We start from the raw sequence: 26,198 nt of genomic DNA, 5'->3' as shown, positions 1-26,198 counted from the left end.
TCTTCGATGCAGCACAAATAACATACCTGCTATCATCAAACAAGACTTCGAAAAAACTTCAAATGAAATCAACGTATTCTCCACATCTTGCAAAAGAACTCTAAAAAGCAAAAAACGAAAGGCAATTGGGAGAGAGAGAGAGAGAGAGAGAGGTTGAATCATCTTTTACATTATACAACAGTTGTTGGACTGAGATTCAAGCATCTCTGGAGACCTGCGTGAGAAAAACACAAAACAAAATGGGGAGATCATGTCAGCAATGGCAAATCAGGCAGAGATGGCAAGAAGAACTGCAAATTATAAAATAGCCTACCACGCGAATGCAGAAATAAGTTTATATAAAGCAATTTTCACCAAAGTCCAACAGGATAGAACTATTGTAACAAGTTTGTCCATACTAAATCAAGATTTCGAAGTGTAACATCATCGAATCCACAAAAAGATTACTAGGAAATTAAAAATATATACAGATGAAGATCCATAACATCAGATATAACAACTCTCAACATAAAAACACAACTCTCTATACATGAATTATTGAGGAAGCATGTTCAAACATCAAGCAAGAAATACCCATGCATTTTAAAAATTTAAGAGAACTATAACCCTTCAGTTCATCACCCCCATTTAAATTATTTCCTATGCCCTTTCATCAAATGTCTCTCCAAAATCCATTTCCCAAGTTAAGAAAGAATTCCAGATTTGATCAAATAAGCCAACAATTTTGTCATCACTACCATGGAAACCATATTCACATGTTCTAATTTTATCACAACTGGAACAAGGAAGAAGGGATGAAATAGAAGAGTGCACAATCTCTAATTCAAAATTTAGAATGACAATTCATTTTCAAATATGAATTACATTGCATCACCTAACATGCTGTGTGTATGGAAGCATTCCAGATAAGATCACATGAAAATGATGTCTAAAAGAATCGAAGTTCACGAATATTGGGCTTCTTGAAGAGGAAAAACCCATACAAGGCACGAATAGACATTATAATCAGGGTGGGAGGGTAATTTTAATTTATGTTTTCTTCCTTGGCGGGTTGTATGACATAAACAACACAATGAAACAGTTAGCAGCTCCTCTCAGCTGGTAGCTGGTTGCAGCAGGACCATTGCTGCTTGCCCCAGCACAGCTTGCTAGTAGAAGCAAGGGAAAGTTATTGATCCTAGGCGGAAATTTCAAGCCAACTTGTCTTGGCAATTACATAGGATAAAGAGCTGGGAATCCAAGGATTAGCAGGTCTTAGATATGGGATTTGACTGGATGGTCAATCATGACCCAATGTTTAATGAGATTTTCCTTCCTAATTGGCATTAGCTAATCCACAACCCCCCCCCCCCCCCCCCAATAAAAAAAAACAGAGAACCCTCAGCATCCCTCCAGTACCAAGGTTTAATGAAAACATACCCAACAAAAATCTACAGGCAATGGGAAAAAAAGTAAATGTGCTTTCTTTTTATTCACTAATTTTACAGATCCAGCTGACAAACTCTTTGGACCGGAGAGGTTATCACAAGCAATCTTTTGCACAATATACACATAGCCAACTTAAAAAACATAAGAAAACAAGAACAAATAAACAAAAACAACAAAAAACATCCCACATGCTTTCATAAAAATAGATCATACAAACCACCATAGAACACTTACAATTGGGCAAGATTGGTTAGGTCTAGATCTGGAGCAAGCTCATGCACAATATCATTAGGAGGTTGGCCACATTCCTGCATTTTCTGCATGAGTTCAACAATCTTGGTGAAGTTACCAGGATCCTTTTCATAAACTTCATTTAGACCTTTTATGAGCTCATATTGGCGACTGTAGCGATCATATTCTTCTTTGTTCAAACCAGATGCATGGTCCTTCAACCACTTTGGATACCTTTCTGCTATTTCTTTCATAGGTTCATGAAGAATCTCCTTAGACAAGAGTTGCTGCATCATAGTCTCGACAATAGATTCCATGTCCTATGCAAAAGAAAGTTACGGAAGAATGAAACTCAGTACTATTAATCCTCAAAACCAACAAGGAAAATTGTAAATCTTGACTGTGAGAAAAAAATGGAAAGAAAAAATTTTAAATAACCCAATCAATATTAAAAAAGACAAAAAGATAGAATGTTGCTTTGTTTCTATCTGTCGTTTCTCGCCACACAAGAAGCATAACCACTGACACAGAAAGACCCAAAGGACTCTTATCATCCGCAACGATATCAATTAAATACACTGCAACATTTATGCATTACTGCTACTAAATTTGTCAATCTGTCCACACATATGAAGCACGGTTTAGGTTATCAATTAATGCAGTTTTTGCAGAGCACAATTTAAATTACCTTAAGCAAAGACAGTATCCAAAGTTTCCCAACATCTATTCATTAGCTTGGGTAACTAATCAAAGAATAAGGTGTTAGTTTGGTGATCAACACATGCACCACCCAAGTTTCATCATGTAAAAGACTTGAACACTATTTTGAAGAGATAGTGAGAAATACAATCAACATCAAAATCATAGAGAGTTTAAACAAAGATAAACTGCTTTGGGGCTATCAATATCATCCACTCAATTCCATTTAAAATTGTAATCAAATAAATTAAATGCCGTTGATTTTGGTTAATGAATATTTGGAAGACTGAAAGATATTTCTTTTAAGTTTCTTATAGCTGGCTTAGCCTTGTACAGATATTCTGTAATTTAGGGTTACCTCAACCCCACTTCCATTTAAATAAATTCTTTCTTAGCTGATAAAAACAGAAATGAGAATTGAAATGGTATATTAGTGTTTAACTATAGATATCTTTCACTACTCTCTTCACAAGGATTATTAAAGGTACTTGTTCTATTACTCTTCTCAACCAATAAGGAGAAAAAGAAAGTGGAAAAAAATAATCCCACCCCTAGTGGGGGCTTTGGTGGCAGGTGATGTCCCTACATTCATTCTTGTTTGAGAGCCTCTTTTTTTTAAAAAAAAACAAAAAACAAAAGGTTTAAAGTGAACTTAATAATTTACTGAGGATGAATCAGAAAAAGGGCAGGAGTGGTAATCCAATGGCATCACTAACCTCCAGCATGATGTCATCCTCTAACTAGTACATGTGGGTAGATATTGCGGTACTCTTCTAATTCACAATATATAACTCTTCTTTTCAATGCAGAGTACAAGTATTCCAGCTCTCAAAAGCAAGGCGCTTTAAGTTCGATCAAAACTTGCATTTCAACCAAGACAACTCGGTTTCGACATGGTCCAAGATGAAACCAAGGTTCAAAACTGGTTTGGTCCAAGTTTCTCAAGTTTCAATCAAAACCTGCCATATTGTGACAAGTTTCTACCAAGGGCTCATATTTCGCAAGTTCAACACTACTAAGGGGGATTTGCTAAAAACTTCGTAGTTTTTTTCCAAATCACTTGATTTCTACCCATCTTTTTTGCATTCTTCTACTCATTCAACCCTACTACAACTTGGATTTGTGTGATTGGAGCTTAAAGGTAATGGTTTTTTCCCCCAAATCTAGTTATTGAAAGAATTAGTAGATAGACATAGTAATTTCGTTTCAATCTTTTGTATGTTGGATATAATGGCCTGATCTACGACTTCATGGAGTCGGATTATTTTTGAGGTCATTAAATTATTTATTGATTTTTCTGGTTTAAAAATAGGATTTTTCTGCAATATGTTTTGGAAAAAAAAAAATAACAATAGGGTCAATATGCGATGGATGGGCTTCAAATTAATATAAGTTAGACACAAGTATCATTTTAAGTGGTTTTTTTGTGAAACTAATTCATGGAACAGGTGTAAAATGGGAAAAATAGGCAGCACAAAAAAAAAGGATCAAAAAACATTTTCTGGACCTCCAAACCTAGGTTTCAATTTTGGCCCAGAAAAAACCCCATGGAAGGCCACCATTGTGCCACATGACTCTCAACCTTTTGGACTTCAATTTAAAAATTTGGATGGAGTGAAAACTTTCTTCAGTTTCTCCCCACCACACTTGCGGACTTATAACCAGATAACAGAATCTGTGAAGGTATCTTGGAATTTGCATCTCTTCACCCCAGGGTGTTTAGGTTACCTTGCAGGACAATATATAAATTTCCAATATCCTCTTCTGTGATAATGTTACCTAGCTAAAGATGTTTTAGAAAATGGTTTAAGAAACTTTAGCCAGAGGACACCCTTCATGCATTCCGAAGTAATGACTGACAGCCACTCCATACACCATCTCATTTAGAGGAATTATCTGCAAAGCCAGCCCCATCACAAGGCCACAGGTCAATGAGCACAAGGATTTCAAGCACTGGGTCGCCAGATCGGTCACATTATGGCAACCTCATGCATAACATAAGAGGGAAAAACAGGAAGAAGAAGTTCCTTACATCTGTTATCAGCATCTTTAAACTTGAGAGTTAAAATATCCGTTTAGACTTTTCTCAAGTTTCTGTTTGGACTTTGGAGCTCTATTTCAATTATGAAGTATGCTTCTACATACCTAAGAGAAGAATTATAATAGAGTTAATACATTGTCAGGTTTATGAAATTTCAAGGCTTAGAGCTTCTGGATTTTAGTTGTGGTCAAACTGAGAATAACACTATCTTACTCGGAAGATACAAAAGTAGGGAGATTACCGCACAAAGAAGAGAAAATTGAGAAGCTGTACCTGAAAAGAAATTTAAACATGTGGATTTCTTATAAGTGAAGGATGAGCAGATTACGCACTTCTCTAAGGCTTTTACATGATTTGATCCAATTTTTATTGGGGTTAAAGTTTTGGCTGTTACTCTGCAAAACAGAGACAATCTTTTGACCTTTTTTTTTGTATATTCTCTCAAAGTAAAAGTGGATTAATCAATTATCATGGGTTAACTTTCATACAGCAAGGACATTCCCCAACAACTGACTGAGATTTCATTTTGTGAATTCTAGGGCCGCCATGAACCATTCCAGGCTGTATGCAACATCAATATGATATCAAAGCAAACCAGGAACTGCAATGGAGGGGATCTGGACTCCGTAGTCAAAGGGTGAACAACAGGGAACTTGGAGCATTATACCTACAGGACCAAACCTATCCTTAAGCAACAGGCATCACATCATGTTATAACACACCCAATAATTCCTAAAAAATGGTCTCTTAACAGAATTATGTGCTTGGTATGTCATAAGTGTAGTCTGCCAATTTGAGTAAGTCCAAATTGATTAGCACCTGAACACACTGATGCGATTTCAAATAGAAAACCACAACATAAACAGAAATCCAAGAATAAAGGATGAATAGAAGAGTTAAACGCAAAATCCAGTAGCACAACATGAGCGCCAGACAACCCTAGACCTCAATTCAGAATTCAAACAAACCTGAGACCCAGAAAGCTCCTCAAACTGCTTAACAAAATCCTCCATCATTCTATCCTTCCCCAAATCATCAACACCCAAATCATCAACACCGGCCTTCCCCGTCGCCGACTCTAACTCCCTTACAGCCTCTCGAGTCTGTTCCCTCAGCTTCTCAAGCGCCTCTGAAACATGAGATTCCTTTGACACCTTCTGCTTCCCTTTCTTCTTACTTCTCAAATCAGGCAACCCAACACCCAAACCCTGAACCCCACCGGTCAAAGCAGGCTTCTCTCCACCATCTTCACTCCTAAACGAATGAAACAACAATTCAAATCCAAGTGTCAAAGATGATAGCTACGGAACTTAAATTGAAGACTAGAAGCGACAAAAATTCACACCTTTGAACAGAAGAATTAAGGTTGAGATTCTGAAAATCGTCCAAAGCGCCTGAGAATATTTAAAATAAATCACATCCAATAATCAAAAAACAAACCGATAGGGAGATAACCAGGTTGAGAGGAAGAAAGAAAAAAGAGAGTTTTTGGTTGAACTTACTATCGAGCAGTTCATCTAAATCGTCGGAGTGATCAGCCATTGATAGAGGCTAAAAGGATATCTGGGTTTGTTTTTCGATCGAAGTTTTGGATTTTGTATGAATGAGAAGGAAGGTTGTTGGTTCCTTCTCTTCTGTGTATTGATTAAAAACAGACAGAAGAAAAGAAACTGAAGCACTGAGTGAACTCCGAGAAGCACGAGTTAGAGACTCGTGACTCACTCAAGCCGATGATCCACAATCTACCTCAGCTTCCGGTGTTTGTTTGGCGGTTTGCGCGGCGCTTATAAATGAGGGTAAATCTTGTCTATCAACTCCCTATACTTTTCCTATATTTATTAAAACTTCCCTCTCAAAATTTCTTCTCTGATTCTCCAAATAGCAAATTTTCACCTCCTCTCCTCCCTAAATTTTCACCCTTTCTCCCTCCCCTGCCTCCCTCTCTCCCTGCCTCCCTCACCTCTCCTGTACGTCTCTCACCCTCCGCTTGACCACCACTTTTCACTCTCCATTATTTCAAAATTAAGCAGCCTCATGTATTACCCTAGTTGATATTCTTGCCAGTACCAAACAATTCTCGATGATTTGGATTTTGGGATTTTATTTCTAGATGGAAGACGGAGGTCATGAAATTAAACCTGAAATTTTCAGGATTGATTTCCGGGCTTATAACAGAGCTGATTTGCCAATAGATGCCATTAGGGCTTACAAGAAAATGCAAGATTTTTGTCTTGAACCAAGCATGGATGATCTTGACAAGCTGTTATTCATGCTTTGTAGAAGGAAGTATAGGAAGTATGCCCAAGAATTCTTCAATGGTGTCGAAATATAAATCCTCAGCAAACTAGAAAACTTATGATAGGGGATGAGGTGACATTGGCAACTTTTATAGAATCTTGGAAATTGTTCGATGAAATGCTTGAGCGGAAATGTTCCATTGATATGGCTGCCTACAACACTTTGTCGAAGTGCTTGTACTGAGATGAGAGGGTGTAGAGGTGCCTACATTGCTTTGTTGGAGCGGCTTTGCTCACGGTAGGAGTTTGGGCAGAAGGATGGGATGGAGGTTGCACAGATTGGGTTGCTCACGGTGGAGGCGGAGAGAGGATGTGGAAATGAGGTGCCACTTGAGTGGGGTGTGGGAGGGAAGAAGACAAGGAAAGGAAACAAGGGTAATTTGGGGACTTAGAATTATTTATCAGGGGAGAAGAAGAGGTGAAAGTTTGTTATTTAGAGGAATCAGAAAAGAAACTTTGTCGAGAGGGAATTTAAGTAAATAAACGATAATTATAGGGGAGTAGTAGAGATTTTCTCTATAAATTATAATCATGGATGGTTGGTGGGAAAAAATAATTTTATTTTCTCACCCTTTTAGCATGACGCATTCTTTTTTTGTTCTTTCAATATGAAAATTGAAAAGTGTGCAGCTTTTACTTTTAAATAATGTTATGGGGGTGGTTTTCATGGACGGTCGTGTATAAGAGGAATCTTTTACACTGAATTTTAGTAACCGTCAGATTGAATTGTTTTAATCTGAACCGTCCAAGAATAAAGTAATGATATATACTTCTCCTATACGGTTACTCTTTCAAATACGTTTGTATATATCAACAATAAAAAAAAAAAAGAGAATTAGAACGATTAGAGAAAAAAAAGGTAAAGTTGTTTCGTTCCCTACAGGTCTCTTTTTTCAATTACTTTACTTTTGGCCTGCAACTCCTTTTCGTTCTCTGCAATTCTTCTTCAAACACCGGTTTCTTTCATCTCTATCTCAAATCTCAATCGACCACACGAAAGGTACTTGTAGCTCCACGATGCAATCGATCAATGAACTTTGGAAGCAGAGGATAGGGATTTATTACAAGTCAGGGAATCAAAATGGGGAAAGGATTATTACAAACTGATTTGAACAAATAAAAACCAAACAAAAATGGAAACTGAGACTTCAAGTGATGCTAGCAGAACCGCTTAAACAACAACAAACTTCACGAACTGCTCCATTGCCTTCTTCACAAATGTTGCAGATACCTCCCAAATGGAATAACAAGATCCGGAAATGAAAATGGAGAAGTGGGGGTATTTTGGATTCCAAAGACAAGACATCAAATACAGAAATGGAAAGTGGCTCGGTGGATTTGGGTTGGGATTTTAGAAGACAGGAAAGATGAAAGAAGATTAGAAAATGAATGGGGAAATGGATCGGTGATTGATGTTGGTGGGGTAAAACAAAAATGGTAAAAGTGGGATTAATGGATGATTTTGGTGATAGACTAATGGAAGGTGGGTTTCAGTTGAATGGAAGGAGAACAAGAAGAGATTCGTGGGGTTTAGTTCAAAAGGAAAAATAAGAGAGGATGAAAAAGAGAGGCAGCAGCACTGGTCAGCGTCAGCGGCAGTGGCAACAAGCTTGGTTCTTCCCCGGCTCAGAAAGGACCTGCGATGAACTGTCTGACCAAACTCTCTCTCTCTTTTCCTTTCTCTTTTTTGTTTTCTCTCTCACTCTGTTCCTTTTTTCTCTCTTTTCTTTTCTCTTTTTGTTTTCTCTCTCACTCAGTTATTTTTTTTCTCTTGTTGTATCCGATTTTCCTTTTGTTTTTTTTTCTTTTTGTGAATCCTCTCCACTCAATCCCTCTTTTCTCTCTCACCTCCACAATGACGGCCACCCGTCTTTTAAGATCAATAGGCATGGGAGGGGTTGGGGGGAGAGGCAAACCTCTCTGTGATTTATCCTTTCCATTGATTCTCCCTCTTCCTACCACAGGTTTCCTCGCTTCAACGCAATCAACAGGATCAGCATCGACGACGAAAGCTATTCCCGGAGAGCAACAAACATCAGAAACAACAGCAACGGACATGGGGTTTGTCAACGTGGTGGGCGTCGTCAGTTCTTCTTCGTGTGTGGGTTCCGCTGCTTCAACCTTCCTCATCTTCTTAGCTTGCATCTTCCACGTATTTGAAAAAGGAGTTGCAAAAGAAACAAAAGGAAGTTGTTTGAAGAGACAACATATTTGAAAAAATAGTTACAGAGAACGAAACAAAGGAAGAAGGAAGTTGTTTCGGTTTTTTTTTCTTTTCAAATTATTATATTTTTTAAGCATTATTGATAGGGTGGGTGGTAGTAGGACGTACGTCCTGCAAAATTATTTCCACGTATGTTAATATTAACCGTTGATTAATCATGAGATTAATCTCAACCGCTCAATGAATGTACATCTGGTCACCTATTACTGGTTGTGACAGTTTTTATGAAGTGGGTTCAGTTTTTAGATTTTTTTTTTTTTTGGTCAAAAGTTTCTAGATTAAGCGACCTGTACTTTTCCCGTAAAAAATTTGAGCCGAGGAGCAACTCTTCTTGTCTCAGCCGAGAGAGAGGGCACCACCGCTTTGATCTGTGCATTCTGTGAATGAGAAGAAGAAAATATAGAAGTGAAGGTAAGAGAGACTCCAAGATGGCAGTTGGTGCGAGGACGAGAACGATGATGAACGGATACGGGAACTAACACCAAGATTGAACTCATTCAAGGTGGTATATTCCGGAGACGGAAGGTGAAGGTGAAGGCGGGAAAGAGAAATTTTCTCATGTAAATGTTCAGATATACAATTTAGATTTATTTTATCTTTGCTACAATTAGTAGATGATCCTGCTGTCTTCGTGTTTTTCCTTCTTTCCTTACCTAAAGCTTCGGTCCCGTACGTATTTATGTTTAGAAATTTGGGCTCTGATTATCAAGAACAACGATTTGCAAATTTTACAATTAATGTTTTGGAGAATTTGTTAAATGGGGCAAACTAAGGGGATGGTGGAGTTTTGCTAGAATAGGTTTCCCTAATTCTTCCTAGCATGAAGAGATAAAAAAATAAAAAATAAAAATTAGATTGAGAAAGAACGCTTCCGCAGAGAGATTGGGTGTGAGAGGATGGCATTTTGATAGCTTCGGGTGAAAACAGAAAAGATCACAGAAGGTTGATGTGGAGACGATAGTAATTTCAGTGACCTGCTGTCACGGTCTCAGGTATGAGATAAAACATGTTTAACGGCTGAGATTTAGCATAGCTAAATCATCGGATAAAAACGAACCAACGTGCTGTGAAGTTATTCTTCCGCACGCATTGCGACATTTAAGCCTAGAAAAATACAAAAGTCTTTTACAAGAATTTGAAAAGGTCTTGAAAGGTCCCCGTAACCATACAGGAATTATCTACAATTAGTTTATTCTTGGACGGTTTAGATTAAAACACTTTTAATCTGACGGTTACTAAAAATCAGTATAAATGATTCCTCTTATACATGACCGTACATGAAACTTTTAACCTAATGTTATTTTGTCTAATTTTGTAAATCGAAGTTAAATGTAGATTGGCTAATTGGAAAGTTTCTTTTTAATCCCAGGACAGTAAGACAATTTTAATAAACGGTGATAAATCTTTAACTATTTCTACAAAACATTTAACTTGTATTGTTTCTGTTTAATTCCTCTGGAATGCTAGGACTCAACCTCAATGTTGCATTCAGAACCAATGTCTCAATCCCCCCCCCCCCCCCCTCATGTTATTGCTAATATTAATCGATGGTTTGGTCTCAATATTTTCGACTTACAATTTGAAGTTGGATCTATGTCTCCTTTAAAATATGCTTGAGACTGTCATTCAGGATCATTCGTTACTGCTTTTCTCTATTCTTACCAAACAAAAAACCCAGTTCATTTCTCTCTCAAGGAAGAAAGCTAAGCAATATATTGATGTCCATTGAATGACCATATATACCACTACGAACGAACACCTAGTATTATAATGGCACCTATTATGTGACAGAAGTCTCAGTACTAGTAGTTCATGGCATTTCATGCTCATGTAATAATAAATATTGGAATTGCCATTTCACTCTTCCCCCTAGGAGCCTAAGCCGGAGAGGAAGGAGGAAGGGAGTTGCAGAGAGTGGCCTCACCCAGGAACCCCCAACATCACTTACCGGAATCTACTCGTGGAATACCTGCCAGGAGGTCAAGGGGAAGAACTCAAAATCTTCCCCACCACCACGATGAAGGGGGTACTACCCTTCAGTCTTCTCCTGATGCCTTTCCCCACAATAAAAGTTGTCAAATCCATCTCCTGATGCCTTTCTAAAAACTTTATTCCTTTGTTCATTAACTCAACAGGGTATGCAGGTGGTAGGGGAGAGAGAGAGAGAGAGAGAGAGTGTCCAATGGTCCATCATGCATTAGATTCTTCACTGTATATTTTTAATGGTCCGTAGTTATTTGAAACATCAAATTTTTTCAACCAATTATGACACCTTCACTTCACACAGTTTGCAGTTAAATTGGGCTAAACCATACACTGACTAAAAGGCTACAACGTATAGTGTTAAAGAAGTTTGTGGCATGGACAGATAGTCTGTTCCTCCAGCAAACGAGAGAATTTCGTTACTAATTATTACTTCTATAATGCGAAGGATTGACTTCATCCAAATGACACTAGATTAGTTTCCAACCTCACTCATTAATAAGAAAATGTGAACTTGATTGGATAAATAAGAGGCCAAATGTCCCCCGAGGGAGGGTGATCTAAATGCATCTAAAGAACTTCCACTAACATGGGATGTCTTGAACCTAAATTACTTAAACCAGAATATGTGAAGCCCTTCCTAACAGTAGCAACCAATAACCAGCACCAGTACCATTAAGTGACTGATCATGAAAAGTATGAAGCAGTACCTTCTCATGCAATTGGTTCCTCATTTTTAGAACTATGGTCATCCAATTTGATTCCCATTCCTGGCAAGACAGTATGATCAGACAAGGTAACTCCATACTCCGGGACAGGACCAGAATCATCTGTTGCTGGAAAAACATTGTCAGCTTCCATAACAGTGTTCACCGATGGAGGTGCAAATGAGTTATCCAGGGCAGGGCTAACCTCCTTTACAGCTGACACTAAAATATTGTTCTCAGATTTGTAATCCACAGATGCAACTTGTTGGCCTTCTGCCTCCACCGCACAAGTCTCTTTTTGACCATCAGGTTCCACTGCAGTGGCATTTTGCATTCCAGGTTCAAGTGTGACATATGATCCCTGAGGCTCCGACCATTGAACTTGCAGTTCTGAACCACCTGCTGCTGTTGCTGCTTGTAGAGCTTGACCGGATGCTATTGCTGCTTGGTGAACTTGACTGGCTCCTTCTGCTGCTTGGTGGGCTTGAGGAAACCCATAACCCGTCAAGTGGGGGAAGGATCGCTGAGGACCATAATAGCTTTGTGGATGACCTTGAGGAATGATGAAAGCTGATTGGGCACTAGGATTAGGGGGGTAAAGAGCCTGAAGCCCCAATGGTCCATACATAGCTTGGTGACCTTGAAAACGCTTGAGCTTAGAAAGATGCTTTTTACCAGACAAATGACAGTCTAAAACAGCCTGCGTGTCACACTTGACATTGCACAAGTCACAAATCAAGGGCACAACCTCTTTGGGTTTTGGAGGCTCAACTGGCCTCTTTGGTGGTTCAGACATCCTCATACGCTTAGCTCCCCGGCCCCCCCTCATCTTCCGCTTCATACCCCGTCTCCTAGTGTCAAACCGATCCATCCTTGGCCTCCTTGCTGGCGCTTCAGTCTGTTCTATTTTCGTAATATCAGACTGCTCTTCAGAATTATTTGGCTGCTCAGTGTCCATTTCATTTTTGATAGCAGGAACTTCAGTAGGTAAATTGTCTGCAGTTGACTTGTTCTCATCAGTGCCTTGTACATTTTCAGGCTGTATTGTAACTTCTGACTTGGATTCAGGTACAGGTAAAAGTACCGACCCATTTTCTATTTCTTGTGCAGGTTTTTGCTCATTCTGTACTTCGGCTACAAGTTTTCCCTCACTTGGCAATGCTGGTTCAGGTTTTTTCTCATTCTGTGTTGCAGACACGGGCTTTTGCTCAGTTTGTATCATGGGTATATTTTTTCTAGCATTCTGTAACTCTTCAAATCTCTGCAAGTTCTTCTTATGCCGCTTCCCATTCTTGTGCTGCTCAAGGATTTCCAAAGTGGTACAGTCAACCCTACAAAGGTCACACCATGCAATCTGTTGACGCTGGGTTAGAGCTGCCTGCCCTGAAGCTGGAACTGATACTGGCGGCCCTTGCACCTGTGAGGCCTCTCCTTCAGCAACAGATGATGGTGCTCCCTCACCATCTGCTAATGCTGCAGCCTCCTGGTCTGATGTAGCAGCCAGATGAGATGCAGATGCAGCAGCATGTGGTGGGTAACGCCTACCACCACCCCTCCCCATGCGTCCTCTCCCATGGAAGGAGGGACCTGAGCCATCTTCTCTGGAATGGCGGTGGCCAAAATTACCTCGGCCACCACCTCTGAATGGTCTGCCACCCCTTCTGCCACCACCTCTGTAGGGAGATCTCCCAACCTGCACAGAAGTCTTCTAAAGGTCTTTAAAGAGTGGAATAGTCGAATAGGTAACGACTTACTTTCTAAATGTTGAGATAAAGAAAAGGAAACACTACTTCCAGAACTACATACAGATCAATATATATATATATATATATGGGAAGCAGTTTTCTGTCCAGGAGTGTGGCCTACGCCATCACTCGCATGTGTCTATCTCTCTCCTCCTCAAAACAATAGGGCATAAGTGTCTTTTCATATGGAGAGGATAGAGATAGACTCATGGGAGTGCTGGCGTAGGCCACACTCCCAGACAGAGATCTTTTTCCCTATTTATATATATATATAAAATTAAAAAAAGAATACTCATAACGCATACAAATAAAGTACACATAAAACGTGCTACCCCTCCCAAAAAGAAAGGAAAAAAAAGGCAGGAAGGAAACAAAAGTTTCAAACATATGCATCCACTGAGTTTTGTTCAGCATGCTCTGTTCCAATCCAGTAATTCCGAAGGAAAGTACACCATGCTCAACAACGGCTGAGCATCCGGCATTAAGGTTGGCTCCAACCCTCCCAGCCCCCCCCCCCCAAAAAAAAAAAAAAAAAAACTCTCAGGATTGCTAAAGGCTGTGTTTATCTGTAAAAGCACATAACAGAAGCCCAGAACATACAGCTTGGTCTAAACTACCAAATGGACTTCAAAGAAGCCATGCAGCAACTTACTATGACCATGCAAAAGTAGTACATGCACTAGCTCCCAAGCATCATCAATTGTAGTCGACCCACCAATGTGGAAAAATGACTCAACCCAGAAATTTAGACATCAAAACATTGTTTTATCCAATAGGAGCAGCCAAAGCAGAAATTCATACCCAGTAGAAGGAATTTATTGTTCTATGGAGTTTATACTTGTGAAAACTAAGACATAAAACTTGAGGCATATCTCATAACGTTTACATAATTATATAAACTACTACATGGTTATTACAGTTATAAAATTAGTTGTGAGCATCAAACTAGAAAGGCCTAGTACATCGGCTTATACAGAAAAACCAGAAACCCCAAGATGCTGTTTATTAATAACTGGAAACTTGCTGAAGACACCAGCAAAACAATTCTTTTAGGAAACAGAAAATGAATTTCACCACTCTACAAATAAAATGCTGCACAACAATAATAATAGCAATAATTCATGAGAAATAACAACACCTCCACTAGAATAACTACCAAAATATAAAAACAACAATAATAATAGCAATAATTCATGAGAAATGTTTAAGACCCCTAAAAGGCTTGATATGGTTTAAAAGATTGGTATTGGATCAGTCGGATCATCCGACCTATATCAGTAACACATGGGGCCAATCCGTATCAGTATCAGATGGGGGCCTCTCCAATTTAATGTACCCAGTGAATCAGACAATCCAACAGTGTTATCAGGCTTTAGTTGACTGGATCTGCCAACCCTTCACTTTGACCATCAGATAAGCAGCCTGGATGGCTGGATCAGTGTTGGTCAGGAATGATCCAACCTCTGATACCAATCCTTAAGTTCTCCTCCAATCGGCCCTGAACCTCAGACCAGTTGGCAACTAGACCAAAATTTCAAGTTGACCTTGAACTACCTGCTCTTGAATCTTGGACAACTCTATATCTTTGTGATCAAGGAATTAAACTCTGGTTTCAGTGCAAATTTCAACCCCATAGAAGTCCAAGTGCCTAGAACCATATGGAAACTTATGGGCGTACATGGAAATTCAATAAATATAATGGAAAACCAAGGAAAAGATGGAATCTTGATTAAATATCAGGAAATGCTAGAATAAACACTAATTCATATCCATAAACAATTACATAAGCAAGAAAGTATATATAATGGTTTAAAAAGATTAACCTAATGACATGTGTTGTTGCTGTGCCTGTTTGCTGCTTACAGGTCATTCTTCACATATGTTCAAATATGTCGACATGGGAACCCATAAATGAACAAAACATTTGATAAGTTTCACTTAACCGACCTGCAAGGCCATACAATAGACCCTATGTATAGTTTTAAACTCATCTGATACTACTTTATTTATTCTGAGGTTTTGACAATGAAGAATGCCCAGAAGGTCTAAAGATCAAATGGCAGAAATTCAAAATCTGTCTATATTCTCTCACAGGAAACTCAAGCCCCGTTTATGGATCAAGGCTAATCCATCATATCGTCTAGTATGAGTCTAGGATGGGATCCACGTGTTCGTTAAATTGAAGAATACTGGAAATTGCACAGGTATACAGAAATCTGTACACAAACATGGGGCCTCAAATCTAATATAATGTCTGTAAAAATTAGGATCCACCACTGGATAGGTCCCACCTAAGCGATTGCTTGTCAAAATTTCCTCCCTTCACCAAATCAATACAAAAAGTTTTTAAAAAAAATTTATTAATGCTCAAAATGATGTAGTGATGTACAAAATTTATAGTTAAAACCAGCTGAACATGCTATATTCTGGTTAAAGTAGTAGTTTAGTGGGAGCAATTCATGGGTGGGTTTAACCAGAAATGCTATAAGGACAAAGAGAATCATAGAAGGTCTTTCCTTCCATATCCTACAGTCCTTAATATTTTCTTCTCTTTTTTTTTCTTCTGAATTATTAAATATGAATGCTTTAGTAAAATGATAATAGCTAGTGTACAAATATGACAAGGAAGAAAAACTGGAGAGAAGAACAGGACAATCATGAATTTCACTGGTACCTATGAACATTGAACAATGAAGTGGATACCAACATGCAACTCCAAGACCTTAGGCTATGTATGGAAGGCATCAAAATAAAAGAAAAGATAACCGTACATATTTATGTACGGTTTTCTTGAATTAAGATTTTTACTTGGTGTTTGGCACGCACAGAGCCGTAGGAAAATTCTGGTTTTTAAATTTGAATTTTACCTTGAAAGTAACCTATTTTCTATAGCCACCAAAATAAAATTCTCGTCCGGAAGGCAAGTAAACTCTAGTTTCGGGCAAGAAAATTCTGCATCAATGCATCCTTCAAGTAACCAATTTTCTATTGCCACCAAAATAAAATTCTCGCCTCGAAGGCGAGAAAATTGTGCGTCAATGCATCCTTCTTCCCAAGGAAACTGTCGCAGCCCCTGCAAAGAAGATATGGAAGTCCTGGAAGGGTGACTCATAACAGCAGTTCCATCTGCTATCCAGGGCGAGTTGAAGGACGAGTTAGTGGTCCATCCGGGGGCAGCAACATGGTCTCAGGTGCTGGTGCCATTAAAGATGAAAGTGCTCAGATGGCAGGGGTGTTCGACCTGGGAGGAGAAAAGACACTTCATGTGGCAGGGGTGACTCGACAGTCAGGCAGCTGTGGGCAATCATGGAGTTGCAGGTAACAGGGGACAGAACTCAGAAGGGGGTGGCAAGGGATTGCGTGAACGGGAGTATGCTGGGCAGTGGCAGGGGCAGTTATGGTGAGGAGGTCTGTGAGTGCGCAAGATGGCAGATTGCAGGAAGAGAGGTACAGGATGCACAAGCAGCACAACAGCGGGGAGATCTAGGGGGAGGAAGATGCAATGGTGCAGCCGGAGTCGTGCTGTGGGAGCAGTGGGTGGGGTGGAGGGCAGTGCAAGGACAGGTAACGCACAAAGAGGCACTGCACAGAGGAGCTGCATCATGTTTTCACAGGTTTCCTTGCGTAGGAGACAAGGTAAAATTATGAAATTTTGCTTCGGTGTTTGACGGATATGGGCCTGCATGATAACACTTATATTTCTCTATTTCTCTGTTTTTTTGCTCCTGGGAACAAAAAAAGAGTAGAAATCTGTTTGTTAACATCGGTTCATTTTTTTGTTCCTGGGAATGAACCGGGACTAAAAAGTAGCTGAGAAATAGAAAAAAAAGAAGCTCCAATTTGGAACTTCTCTATTCCAGAAAAAAAATGGAGATATAAGGGGGTGGGGGTGTTCAACCTATCTCCATGATTCTCATCTCCGCGAGACTCCACCTCTACCGCCACCACTACAACCACCTTCTCCTCTACCGCCACCACCACCACCACTGCTACCATCTCCACTACCACCAACGCCACCACTACCACTGCACCACCACCACCACCACCGCCACCACCTCCACCTCCACCTCCACCTCCACCAAATTTTTGGGTATTCAATGGCATTTTGTGAAAATTTATCAAAGCTCCAGAAACAGAAATTATTACGCATACCAAACACGTTTCTGTTTCTTTTCTGGCCCAGAAATAGAATTTACTATGGATTATACCAAACATGCTTTTTTGTCAAGAAATTTGGCCCAATAATAGAAATACAAAAAAAGCTATTTCTGAAATAGAATCACGGCCAAGAAACAGAAGTGTTATCATGCAGGCGCTATGGTGCTCTTAGTACATGCCTCATTGGATTGGCATCTATGGTTTCTCCTTCCGCTCTTCTCTTTTTTTGGGAAACCAAACCCAAATTGCAATCTCTACGCTCGTTGACCCAACGACAAAAAAGAACATCTCCATCGTACAGAGGAGGAGGATCCACACCAGAAATTTTTATCTTCTTTTCTTCTGGCAACCAAGCACAAATAAAAAAAAATCTTCCTTTCTTCACTTCTTTTCTTTTCTTGCCTTCCAAACGCAACCTTAGTGATTTAACTGACCCTTGAAGTTATTTCCCAGGAAAGTCAATTGCAGAACACAAATCCGGACCAGAATCAAGCGAACTGGATCGTGTTGTCTGCAGACTCAACATCCTCTTATAAATTCAAAACTTGCTCACTAAACCAAAATCCAGCTCCTAAAGGTTTAGGGAAACTTAATTCCCTTGCTCCCAGAATGCAAGAGTTCTCCCTCCATCCCACAATAACTGGCCTCCTTCCTTTTCATTCTATACAAATTTATTCTTCTACTGTGAATTTTAATAAGTTTACACACCATCCCTTTTCATTTATTATCCATTATGGAAAATTTAAAAGCACATTGGAGAGGAATCTCTACACAAAATGAATGTGAGGTCAATATGAGAAACTAAGTTGGTCTTTATGGAAATTTTGAAAGCAAGTTGGAGAGGAATCTCTACACAAAATGAATGTGAGGTCAATATTAGAAACTAAGTTGGTCTTTAATACTTTCACCACTCTTCCTTAAAATTTGGAATTTTTCAAAGAGGATGGTCCGTATGATGGAGGAAGTAGATCATATGATCATAATTGTTAGCGTAATATTTTTTTTTCCTTTTGGGATAACTGCATATTTCTGGAATTGGAAGCGAAGTAACACTACAAGATAATTTAACAAGGGTATTTTTCTGAATTTTAAAAAAAAAAGGTGGATGAATAAAAGCAATATGCTCCAGGTTAAATAAAAATAATTAAAATTACTTATATAGGGAGACTTACCTGGGAAATAAAAAGTGACTTCGGGAAAATATATAAGCCGTGCCTAGCAATGTCGACAAAAGTATCATGACAAAAAGCATCAACCAGCCGAAAATTTGAAAAATGGCAGTATCTTTGTTACATGCTTGAACACTGAATGAGTAATCTAATACTTCTACAACTGAAAGTCTGAAACAAGTAGACAATCAAGTCATTCACAAAGATTTTTGGAAACTCAAAATACCCTCAGGGCGTACTTGGTTACAAAGTTAATATCGTAAGAATTGTGATCAGGACAAATATTATCTCATACATTGGCCACACTTGTTCTTATTGAGAGTGAGCATGTACATCAATGTCCACTCCCATAGACACATCAAGAAATTTCCAAATGTAGCCCCACTTTAGTCAACTCCAAGGAAGGAAACACTTACTTGCGACATGAACTTTGTAACCAAACAAGTCTTCCAACAACATGAAGAAAAAATATGAAGATAAGTGAGAAAAAAATGAATCTGCAAACCAATATCGACCAAGAAAACATTTGAAATCAACCCATTGCTTCCGTTCAAGGAAACAACATGGGGATCCACACATCCACCGTTGCAAGTTCATGGTTACTTGGTTAGAAAGCATGACTTAGCTCTTGACTCAGAGTCAGGCCGACCAAGTTGGGGTGGCAACAGGTCAGAAGACCATGCCAAGCAGCCAGTGTGGGCTACTCATTCGTTGGCAAAAGCTAGAGGTTATGTTTCGTCCAATCAGGTAAAACTGATTTCAAGTTTAATTTTCCAACCAGTTATCACATAGGAAGTATGACCTAGAATCCTGGGAAAAAGACAGTCCGGCAGGTTGGATTAAGAATTGCCACCTCTACAACCAAGTCAAAATGTCAGGTAACTTGATTAGCCTCCATAGGGGCCTTGACTAAGTCAAGGTTTCCAAAGTTTAATTTGGCTGATCACATGAGTCAAGATCAATTCAGCCAAGTCGTGCTCTTCTCCCACAAAAGAATGCACAGCATACTAGAAATTTACTTTATCTTACATTCACTAATAAATCCTCATATTCATTAAATAATTTTATATCGAGTTGACTAGCTTGAGTCACTGTGCTAACTTGTAGAAGCAAATTTTGATAGCCAGGCCAGCCAACTCAAGGCAAGAAGTGTTTAGAACTCCACCACCACAACACAACCATGGAACCATCAAGAGAAGTTTGACAGGCTCCATGGTGTTTTACCACATAAGAACTGACAAACCTAGAGAATGGACAGTTAAAAGAACTGAAGATTTCATACCTATTTATCGCGAGGAAACCACGCCGACAGTAATCCAACATGATGATGCAACCAGTGATGACCAGAGAAGATTGGGGCTCCTGATTCAACTTTTCCTACTGGAAAATGACACAGTTTAGCATTTCTAATGTCCTTAAGACACTTCTAGATCTATAACTGTCAAGGTTGCTTTGGATATTCTTTTTTAAAGCAAGTCAAATTATGAATGACAACACATTGAGTTTGTCATCCATAATGACTATCAGATTCACCTATCTCTAGCCACAAAAGCAACCGTTTCATGTACCACGTGCAAGATTTCTTGGAGTTGAGTCAATGCATGAAGGTAACAAAGTCTTATTTTCGATGAACCGGCAATGCTGACAAACAACAAACTTGCATTGTAGAATAAGGGCATACCCAGCACACGAGGCTCGCGCCACTGTGGGGTATGGGGAGGGTCATAATGTGTGCAGCCTTACCCCCGCTTCGCAGAGAGGCTGTTTCCCGACTCGAACCCGTGACCACTAAATCGCAATGGAGCAACTTTACGCGCCGAGGTCTGCCCTCTATGAATCATTGAGATAAATGAAATAAGTACACTTCTATTTCTCAAGTTTCAGTTAGCGTGGAAGCCACCATTAATTATTTCACTGTTACTTCAGAATCAAATTCGAATGTTTTAGTGCACATGGTAAACTCCAAACACAATTGAAGCAGTTTGGTTTGGCTGAACCATTAATTTAAAGAATTGAAGAAGGAAAAATCCAATCAAACCAATGATAGGTTCAACCAGTTTCTTGTGAGGGCAGTTTACTGATCAGAGCAATGGTTCACGATCAGGTCATCATTTTTGAAGAATTATCTGAACTCAAAGTTTGCAAACTCATCAAGCTGAAAAGAGCCACTCAAGTCAAATCCATAATCAATCATGATTAATAAAACCATAACTGGCCTTGGAAATTGTCTGATCTCATTAGGCTCATCAATCATGCTTCTAAGGTGAATACTTCATTCCAATGGAGAGCAAGAACAGTGAATACCTTGCAGATGACCTGGCAAAAAAAATTGTTTCTAGACAGCTAGACTTTGTATTGAGAACTTGATATCTTTGCAAAATGTAGTCTTCCATCTTGGTAAGGTATTATATTAAGGCCCCAAACTTAAGATACTGCCACCTAGACTAGTGCAACAGGCACCCGTCAACATGTCATGGTTATCATAATAAAATCTTTCTTGTTATACATCATAATATTAGTAATTTCATAAGAATTAAGTACTATGTGCAATGTGATGACAGCCACTGAGAAGCATCCACAAACAATATATGACAGAAATCAACAGCTTGAAGGCACTCATGCACAGACATGCATACCTAGGAGACATTTATTTGGACATTGGATAAAATGTAATCATCAAGACATAATTTTTTTAGGGGAGAAAAATAGAACTAGGAAATTTTGTTTAAAAAATCATATCTCTATTTCAGCTTTCAGGTGAAGAAAAAACAAATCGTTCAAAACTTGAAAGGACCATACTCGTGAGAAAGACAGATGAAAAATCATGAGTTGACCACCAAAACCGTCCACAAAGCATATCCATGATCCTTGAGTTAATTAACAACGTCACCAAGTTTCAGCTTGAGTTTGCAAACTATGAGAAGAATCTCTTAAGTCACTTTTTTTTAATCACAAATTGTTCAATTGGGGGAGGGGAAATAAGATATCAAAGCACAGAGGAAGTATTTCATGAGGAACATCAAATAGGCTGCTTCCTTCTCAAGAATCACAAACCACCAATTGATTGGAACTTGTAAGTGATAAGTCAAGCAAAGTTTACAAAATAGAGTTTACCAATGGAATTGGACACACTTGTTTATAAAACAGCAATTCACTGAAGGATGATTAATTATTGTACATGCCACTTACCTATCCGATGTTTGAACATTATATGTTTCCCCTTATTAAATAATAAAAGATATATTATCGTGATAGAATACTATTTTCAGTTTATCAGACGGGTATCTTCTTCAAGACCAACCGAAGCAACAAGGGAAAGCTATCTAGTGAAAAATATAACTTTCCCTAAGGATTCTTATGTTACAGTTTCTGATTCTATTAACTGTATTATTTCTCCCCAAAATTTTCTTTAAATGAGCTAGACAATTAAAAGAAAAAAATTTAACCAACCAGTGTTTCCCTGCCAAACATCCAAAATTCATCCATCTCCATCCACAAGATTTGGGCAGAATGAGGCTACAAAATGATATACGCTCCACAAGAACTCATAATATACAAAGTCTTTGACATAGGATCACCTAAGTCCAAAAGAGAGAACAAAACACCTTGTTCAAGACAAATAAACCTTAAAAATGGCTCTAAAAATAATCCCTCATAGAGAAAGTAAAGAACGGTCTGATCAGGAGAACACAAGAAATTGAAATCTATGGGACTGAAGCAAGCCAAACTTATATTTGATCTTTCGACAGAAGACAAAGAGTGGTTTGCACCCTCAACTGTAAGGCACATCCTATTCAAAACTAAATGAACCACAGTCCAGAAACAAATGAATGCAGGAAGTGGCCCCACATGATGAAAAGGATGAGCTACAAACTAAATCAAATGACAACAATCAAACCAGACAATCTGGGTTAACACAAAATTGTAACACATCGAAGCTTGCGAAAGAGAGGCGTCATTTGATTTAGAACAGCACATCATAAATGGAAGGGATGCCAATGTGTGAACAAGAGCTCTATGTCTTCAAAGAATATCAGTACTATGACAAACAATTGTAGTATCAGAAGCCAAGTTTTTCATGATTGGACACTGTACTACCCATAAAGGAAACAACCATCTTAAGATCATGCAACCCATGGCCTCAACCGATAAATTTTGGGGCTGTAAGGCAACGTTCAAAAGAAACACTTCTGGTGTTGTGTTTTTTTGGAATAAATTTGTGACAGAACAAGTATGTGACGTCCGGTCTGTTTTTGTGTTTATTGGAATGAACCCGATGAAAAAAAACACATTTGTTGGTAATTAGAGATACATTTGAAGTTGTTCATAAAGAACAGAAACACACATGATGAGCAAAAAAAAAACCCGATAAACCCCAACTCTCAACCCTCAAGCTCGTAAGACCCCTCAAACTCTCCTTGTGCTCTCTCAACCTTCTTCCCCAAAACTCTAATGGAACTCTCTAAAGCTCTCTCAATCTTTCACCCATAGGCTCCATCAACCCTCAACAACCGCTCAAGCCTCATCCTCGTCGCCCATCAACCCTTTACAAGCAAGCGCTCTTCCTCATCATTTCACCGCAGCCAGCAAAGAAGAAGCACTCTTTCTGTTGCCACTACTGATTTCACTGCCACCAGCGACTGCAACAACCCACATTTCAGATTTTGGTTACAATTTGTGATTTGGTGTTTCATGTGGTTAGGATGGCATTTTATGTAATTCGGTACAAACATAAGTCTGTTATGCATTCCATACGTGCTTTTGGTCTTTTTTAGTTGTAGAAATATTTTTTCCAGTTTTACCATACAACATTTTTTTGTGCAGAAGTATTCTAAATGAACAGAAATACAAAAAAGTAATTCTGATTCAGAAATACTAATTTGGAATAGAAATGTTGCCATACAGCCCCTTTGGTGCTCCAATACAGAAGCCAATCAACGATCATAAAAAGAGTGGATGAAATGAGCCACGTTTTGACATTAAAAAAGTGTATTCCCTTTAACATAGCAACACCAAAGGGGTACTAGGAGGAGGAATATTGAGTTAAACCCACTACAAAAAAAACCTTTTACCAGAAATACTAATAAAAATCCAATCGAGATCGACATATCACCTCACACAGAATGTCAGAATTACACTACCAACTCAACAAGAGATACAGCAGAAAGCTTCTTGTTGCCCAGCCAAGAGTTGGTATTCATAATTCACGAGCAAAGAGAATGAGTTTTTAACTTCTTTACCTAGCAGAAGGAAAAAAGAAAGCAAGGCTCTGGTACACACAATTCGGACTGCATGTACAAACCTCAATCACACAGAGAACTAACATATCTTAGTTGCATGACAATAGCTAGAATACCTAACCCTATACGACACCCGCAAAGACCTCTACTTCAGTACTTCCTACTTTAAGTGGCACACTCAGCTCCATCTAAAATTTTGAGAATTGATTGCATGCAATATTATTATTATAATTTTAAGCAACAACACAAAATAAAATTTGTGGGAAAAAGATCCCCACCAGGCTGTGGGCAACCTGCTCCCAGACACAGGACCATGCAAATGAACGCCTCGCCCCACTGAAATAAATAAATAAAAAATCCCACCACCGTTGATGCCCTTGCACGCACTCTCATTGGCCCCGCGCTTGTGTAGGGGCCATGCATCCTGGCAGAGATCTTATGCCCAAAAATTAAGACCAAGAATGGCACCAATCCATCTCAAGGAGTCTTCAGTAGCTAGTTTAGCTAACCTATCAGCATCATAAGTCCATGTGCAATGGGAATGAATTATATCTACTACCTGAGAAGATCCCAGGTAGGACAGGCCTTGGTGCAACGGTAAGGTTGCTCCATTGTGAGTCTGTGACCAAGTGGTCACGGGTTCAAGTCTGGAAACAGCCTCTCTGCAAAAGCAGGGGTAAGGCTGCGTACATTATGACCCTCCCTAGACCCCACAGTGGCAGGAGCCTCATGCACTGGGAGTACACCCAATATGATACTGGATAGGTCAAGATTTGAAGGATCAGCCAAATCGATTACTACAGATTCCATCTGTTTTCTGATTCTGATAAATCCAGAACAATATTTTTTAAATTTTTTGATCGAATTTAAGTTTTTTTTTTTTTTTGGGGGGGGGGTGGGGGGGCTGATTCAACTTCATTCTTCTTGATTTGGGATCAGAACCAAATCCAAATCAAGAATCATGATGATGCAATGATGAAATTCAATCATTGCATCATCATGATTTTTTTCTCATTATGTTTTTTCTTTTCTTTTCTTGACATCCAAACATAGCCTTACATAAGCGTTTTACAAATATATGTAGAAAAAGATATATCTCATTTAGCTCCTTTATGCCAACTAACACCAGCTATTATCTCAGGCAACGACTAATGAAGATCAAATTTAAGAAAGCAAGAGAACACCTGATAGAATCTGAAAGAATACATGACAAATTAGCAGTCAACTAAAAAAACCCGAATCAAACATCAAAGAACAACGACAATAGATAAACAGAAAATTCCATGTTTGTAAGACAAGGTTAAACCACTATGTCGGGGATAAGAGAAGGGGAAGGGGAACAACGACAATGCACATGAACACATATCAATCAAACTAATTGGAAGATTAGGCTGAAACTACAAACTGCAATCACAACAAAATCCCTACCTCAGGTTGCATCGGAAATGGCCCGTGTGGCATTGGGATTGGCACTGGACCATAACCCCCATTCTTGGGGTGCCATTGCCGCTCTTGCAATCCGGCCATCGCTCTTTCCGCTGCATCCATCGTCCCTGCAAATTGAGTCAATTGCGACAATGCAGCCACGGCTGCAGCGGCCGCCGGATTTAATCCAGGCGGTACCGGAAACGACGAGTTTGGTTGTTGAGGATGTTGTGGTTGTAATTGTGGTTGTTGCTGTTGATGCTGCTGCTGCTGCTGTTGTTCGCCAACACTTTGAGGGTAATAAGCATTCTGCTGATACTGCGCTTGTCCTTGAACCTGGCCCTGTCCCTGACCCTGGACCGCAGATGCAGCAGCAAAGATTTGCGACGATTCAGACGGTATCGATACGCCGGGAGGATATATGGCTGCCGACTCTTGCAGAGATTGTTGCTGCTGTGGCTGTTGTAATTGCGATTGTGGTTGATAAGCATTGGTGTAATCTGGATAATAGTGATGGTAGTGCTGTTGATGCGGTGGTGGTTGGTATTGAGGGTAAGGGTAATAAGCTTGGTTTGCTTGATCGTACGCTTGAGCTTGAGATGGATCGTAGAGTTGAGAAGATAAATCTTGCTGTTGTTGCGAGAGCTGTTCTTGTTGCTGTTGTTGCTGTTGCTGTTGCTGTTGTTGTTGCTGTTGCTGAAGCTGGTGCTGCTGAAACTGTTGATGGAGCTGTTGGAGTTGCTGCTGTTGAGCTTCTGTGAGTGCCGAAAGATCCATGGCTGATGGTTCGTCGCTTCCTCCTCTCTGCAATTAGGATTAAGGAGTAGGGTTTCTTCACGTGTTCCTTCAAT

The 26,198-nt window shown here is 39.3% G+C and overlaps 2 protein-coding genes and 1 long non-coding RNA gene across 3 annotated transcripts; 1 reads left to right on the top strand and 2 right to left on the bottom strand.

Moving 5' to 3' along the window:
* Window positions 1-58: 58 nt before the first annotated feature.
* LOC122665340 (peroxisome biogenesis protein 19-2-like) lies at window positions 59-6,028 on the bottom strand. Its single transcript, XM_043861460.1, has 5 exons — window positions 5,902-6,028; window positions 5,745-5,793; window positions 5,368-5,653; window positions 1,663-1,979; window positions 59-214 (listed from the first exon to the last, which is right to left on the bottom strand). Exons 1-5 carry the CDS (start codon window positions 5,939-5,941, stop codon window positions 166-168), a joined length of 741 nt encoding a protein of 246 aa, XP_043717395.1. The 5' UTR covers window positions 5,942-6,028; the 3' UTR covers window positions 59-165.
* Window positions 3,315-15,973, top strand: LOC122665341. The gene is made up of 3 exons (XR_006333473.1): window positions 3,315-3,524; window positions 10,944-10,946; window positions 15,960-15,973. It is a non-coding gene; the product is annotated as an uncharacterized LOC122665341 (long non-coding RNA).
* Window positions 11,454-26,198, bottom strand: LOC122665338. Its single transcript, XM_043861457.1, has 2 exons — window positions 25,351-26,198; window positions 11,454-13,303 (listed from the first exon to the last, which is right to left on the bottom strand). Exons 1-2 carry the CDS (start codon window positions 26,122-26,124, stop codon window positions 11,618-11,620), a joined length of 2,460 nt encoding a protein of 819 aa, XP_043717392.1. The 5' UTR covers window positions 26,125-26,198; the 3' UTR covers window positions 11,454-11,617.

This window comes from Telopea speciosissima, chromosome 6 (genome assembly GCF_018873765.1).
Source record: "Telopea speciosissima isolate NSW1024214 ecotype Mountain lineage chromosome 6, Tspe_v1, whole genome shotgun sequence".
NCBI classification, from domain to species: Eukaryota; Viridiplantae; Streptophyta; class Magnoliopsida; order Proteales; family Proteaceae; genus Telopea; species Telopea speciosissima.
The sequence above is the reverse complement of the archived record's forward strand: the minus strand, read 5'-3'. Positions and strand labels throughout refer to the sequence as shown.